The sequence below is a fragment of the Engraulis encrasicolus genome, chromosome 22, assembly GCF_034702125.1.
Source record: "Engraulis encrasicolus isolate BLACKSEA-1 chromosome 22, IST_EnEncr_1.0, whole genome shotgun sequence".
Lineage (NCBI taxonomy): Eukaryota > Metazoa > Chordata > Actinopteri > Clupeiformes > Engraulidae > Engraulis > Engraulis encrasicolus.
The window spans coordinates 27,602,935-27,607,934 of record NC_085878.1 but is presented as its reverse complement, the minus strand read 5'-3'; the positions used below and the strand labels follow the sequence as shown (position 1 = coordinate 27,607,934).

The window sequence follows — 5,000 nt, the reverse complement described above, 5'->3', positions numbered from 1 at the left end:
AATGTAGACAGAAATAAATGGCAAAGGGGTAGAAAGAGAGCGCGATGAAGAGAGCACTGGTGCTTTCAGGACAGAGAGAAAAAGAGAATGTGTGAGAAGAAGAAAAAAGTGAGATAATGTAAAAACGAAAAGAAAAGAAGGACAGAAATAAATGAGAAAGATGAGAGGGGAGAGAGAGAGAGAGAAGGGAAAGAGAGAGAGTTTGTGATTTACAGTCTGTCTGTGAGGAAATTTAAAAATGAAGAGGGAGGAAAATTGATTATACGAGAGAAGATGAAACCTAGTGAGCCGAGCGAGAGCGGGCAAAAAAAAATGTGAGAGAAGAAATGTGAGGCTGATATCTTACACTGAGATTTGCAAGTAAAACTCGCCGGTCTCCCTTTGTTGTGCGGGGCTCTCGTTTTTAAGGGCCTGTGAAAGTGGAGAGATGTGGAGAAAAGCGATCTCGAAATGGAGGAATGAGACATTCTTCTCTGAAAAGCCTTTGAAAGCCCTTCCCTAATTAACATGACAGAACAGGGGCATTTTTGGGAGGGTTCTGATTTCACTGCTGCAGTTTATGCGTGAGCGTTCGTGTGTGTGTGTGTGTGTGTGTCTGTGTCTGTGTCTGTGTCTGTGTGTGTGTGTGTGTGTGTGTGTGTGTGTGTGTGTGTGTGTGTGTCTGTGTCTGTGTCTGTGTCTGTGTGGTGTATGTGGTAGAGAGATAGTTGGAGAGAGGGACACAGAGAGAGAGAGAGAGAGAGAGAGAGAGAGAGAGAGAGAGAGAGAGAGAGAGAGAGAGAGAGAGGAAGAGGTTGTGGTGCGAGGGAGCGGTGGGGTGGAGTGGAGTGGAATAAAGAGGAGAGGAGAGCAAAGGAGGGTAGAGGAGGGGAGAGGAGAGGAGAGGAGGGGATAGGAGGGGATAGGGGAGGAGAGAAGAGGAGAGGAGAGGTGAGGTTGAGTGGAGTGGAATGGATTAGAGAGGAGAGGAGAGGAGAGGAGAGGAGAGGAGAGGAGAGGAGAGGAGAGGAGAGGAGAGGAGAGGAGAGGAGAAGGTGAGGTGGTTGAGTAGAGTGGAATGGAATGGAATAAAGGCGAGATGATATCATGTGACCCGTGATGGGAATTTTCTCTTCAATTACCCTTCCAGACGTCAGGGTGCAAACACACACCCTTACACTGCACACATACACTCCAGCAGAGCACACACACTCACATATAGTAGCACACACACTCATATGGTGTACACACTCACCTGGAGTGTGCGCGCACGCACACACACACACACACACACACACACACACACACACACACACACACACACACACACACACACACACACACACACACACACACACAGGCACACGCACGCACGCACACAGACACACACACACACACACACACACACACACACACACACACACACACACACACACACACACACACAGACTGAGAGCAGAACAGGGTGGGATTTCCTGTGGACCAGTGGCTCACCATTTCACTATAATCTCTTCACAAGTCAAACACATCTGTGTGTGTGTGTGTGTGTGTGCGTGCGTGCGTGCGTGCGTGCGTGCGTGTGTGCGTCTGTCTGTCTGTCTGTCTGTCTGTGTGTGTGTGTGTGTGTGTGTGTGTATGTGAGAGAGGGAGAGAGAGATAGATAGAGAGGCAGACAGACAGACAGACAGACATAACTGGCTTGTGACCGTCTTAACGTGTCTGTCTAGAGACTTGTCTGAAGGATCCAAGCTGAAACACCTCAGGTGGTTAAAGAGACAGTAATTCTAGCCAGTGTTTTGCTGTGATTTTTGTAGCGGCACCACTTTGATCCTCTTAGCAGTGAATCTTTCTTTCAGATGGCAGGAGGGTTCCTGTCTGTAGTACACTGTTGTGAGCTGTGTACCTTTACAAGGATACAGTACGCTGTCTCATAGTGAAATGTACACCACCAATGGATGTTGGTTTGAAGAGTTCAGTATAGCCACCTTACGTCTGTAATACTGTACAGCCAGACAGAGCTGTAGTTTACAGCTCTGTTACAGTATTTAAAGTCAGGTATTAAGGGAGTGAGATATTGGTCATTTTGTGTGTATACAGTGCTTCACAAGAGCCACTAAGCGGAATCTTAGTTGTCCTAAGCCTAGTCCTGTGTATGTGATCTTTGTAAACCCCATGATCTGTCTGTGTCAGTATGTTAGTTTGTTCGTTTATTCGGTTTTCATTTATTCCTTTATTTGTTTATTTGTTCAGTTCTTCATTCTTTTATTCATTCATTTATTTATTAATTCATTCATTTTTTTCTTTCTTTCTTTCTTTCTTTCTTTCTTTCTTTCTTTCTTTCTTTCTTTCATTTTCATCCTTCATTATTTATTTTTAAGTTTTTTATTGATATATTTTTGCATCTGTGTATGTGTGTGTGTGTGTGCTCCAGATCCTGGATGAGGTGGAGCGTCGGCGGGGCATCTCGGCGGCCCTGGTCTACCCCTTCATGCGCAGCCTGATGGAGTCGCCCTTCCCTGCCCCGGGGAAGACCATCAAGGTCAAGACCTTCCTGCCTGGAGCAGGAAACGAGGTCAGAGCAAGACATGAGCTCGGAAGAACGAAAACATACACACCACGGGCCTCATTTATAACGGGTGCGTACGCACAAAAGACTGCGCACGCCAAGTTCACCGCAAGGTTTGGTATTTATAGAAAAAGAACTTGGCGGTAAACGTGCGCAGCTCCACGCAAAGTTTGACCCATGCGTAGGCACTAAACAAAAGACCAAACGCGGAAAGCGCGACCTCGGGAGGTAGCTGGAAGAACGACCCGAAATTGGTTGAAGAAAAAAACAAAGGTCACGTGTCACGATAGCCACTTTAACATTAGTTAATCCAGTTCGCAACGAAAACGCGGTTGTTTGTTGTTTGGTAATGGTGGAAAATAATAAGTAGGCCTACCTGGCCTATCCATAGCCACATGCATGTAATAGACGCTTCAAATTGTAGGCCTACGTTTAGGATATGCCTACGTTGCATTTGGAAATACCCTACATTTTATTAACAATAACCACGGACCTTTCCAGTATCGGGCTATACTCGTATCGGTAGGCTATAAAGTGTTCCGAGTCTGCAAGGAATTACGTCAACATTTAAGCCAGTTGCAGAATCATCTGCTCGAGTCCCAAGTGCATCTGTAGGCCTAATGGTTGATTTTCTCAGCCATACAGGCAAGCGCAATGTGCCATACTAATGGACAGCTTCGTTTCTCTTGTTGCATGTCATTTCTTTTCCATGCGGTTATTCGTCATCAAAGCAGAGGTGTGCATTTGACAGCTGGCCTTATACACTGATAATGTACGTTTATAATACACACATTTAATAAATACAGACTAGAAAATGCCCATAGAATATGTCATGCTGTCTGTGGATATGTCGATCGACAGTTGGGGCGTCGCTTTGAACTGAAAGCAGACAGCTGCGCGCAGTGACCAACGGCAATTGTTGAAAAGTTTAAACCCGATGCATATGAGGTGCGATGAGACAGCGAATAGATTTTCTACCGGTGAATTTCACATGGGGACATGCCATGTGAGATGTTTCCTTGACGCAGCTATTTTTCCCTTTGTTCACAACTCAATTAATACTAGCCTACATGTCCATGACTTGGCAGGTTCATGTCCATGCCATCCTTATTTTATTTATTTTTTTTACTTCTGGTATAGCGTGATTTTTGTCAACATAACCATCCACATGCTGCAATTCAAGGTTTTATTTTTGTAGCCTACGACTTCCCAAACTTAACCGCTCCACTTTGCCCAACGTTCTCTAGGCCTATCTAATAAAACTGTTTGCTCCACATGTGGTAAATAGGCTATCTCGTCTGCCTTCCGCACGCCGTCCACAGATATAAATATTCATTTTGGGCGTTTCACTGAATATTCATAGATAATTATGGGTGTGTCCACAGGTGCGCACATTTGCCGCAACTTCAGAGTCAGTTGGGATTTATAAAGGGAAATCGACGTGGAACGTGCGTGCGCCATGCTTTATAAATCTGAATATTTTCTTGCGCACGCACATCCTGAGTTTCGTGCGTGCGCCATCTTTTGGCGCATTTCTTCCGCAAAGTTTTATAAATGAGGCCCCACATCTTTTCATCGCCACAAACTTATTGTAAAATAATAATAATAATTTAAAAAAAAAAACGATGCACAGGTTATATATTTTTGGGGGCCCCTGAAAGAAGACTCATCAAGGACTTTCTGGAAGAAGAGGGTTTTTTTACCTCAATGCGCAAAGAGAAGGCCCCAGTTATAAATTTGTTGTTACCATAATGACAATGACCCAGTCGTAACATACTACTTAGGAGTCTATGCAGTGCCGTAGTTGTAAAGTATATTCAAAGACATTGTTTCACTGGAGGCTACCCTTAGGCTTTGAGATAAAGGCTCTGGTAATCAAGTCGTGTGTGTGTGTGTGTGTGTGTGTGTGTGTGTGTGTGTGTGTGTGTGTGTGTGTGTGTGTGTGTGTGTGTGTGTGTGTGTGTGTGTGTGTGTGTGTGTGTGTGTGTGTGTGTGTGTGTGTGTGTGTGTGTGTGTGTGTGTGTGTCCGTGCGCCTTTGTCTGTGTGTGTGTGTGTGTGTGGGTGTGAGTGTTGTCTTTGTGTCTGGCTGTATCTGTGTTCCTTTGCATATCGACATTGCCAAGTGGTCCCATTGCCCCTGACATTGTGTGTGTTTGTGTCTACTCTCCAACAGGTGATTGAGCTGCGGCGGCCGATGGACTCCCGTCTGGAGCACGTGGACTTCGACAGCCTCTTCAGCTGCCTGAGCGCGCGGCAGGTGGTGCGGGTGTTTGCCTCCCTGCTCCTGGAGAGAAGGGTCATCTTCGTAGCCGACAAACTCAGGTAGGAATACATACAGTACGTGCTGTTGCTCAACACTACAGACTGTGGGCCCTGCCGTGGCTCTGGCGGTTGGGGCACTGCACTGCTGCACTGGCGACTCGGGTTCGATTCCGACCTGGGTCATTTCTCTGT

At 45.9% G+C, this 5,000-nt stretch overlaps 1 protein-coding gene across 4 annotated transcripts in view; it reads left to right on the top strand.

Annotated features, from left to right (window-relative positions):
- Nucleotides 1-5,000, top strand: part of dennd2b (DENN domain containing 2B) — a 107,157-nt gene that overhangs the window by 72,009 nt on the left and 30,148 nt on the right. For all 4 annotated transcript variants that reach the window (XM_063188490.1, XM_063188487.1, XM_063188488.1 and 1 more), the window contains 2 exons: nt 2,411-2,551; nt 4,720-4,868. In XM_063188490.1, coding sequence (XP_063044560.1) covers nt 2,411-2,551; nt 4,720-4,868 — 290 coding nt within the window. The remainder of the gene's footprint in view (nt 1-2,410; nt 2,552-4,719; nt 4,869-5,000) is intronic.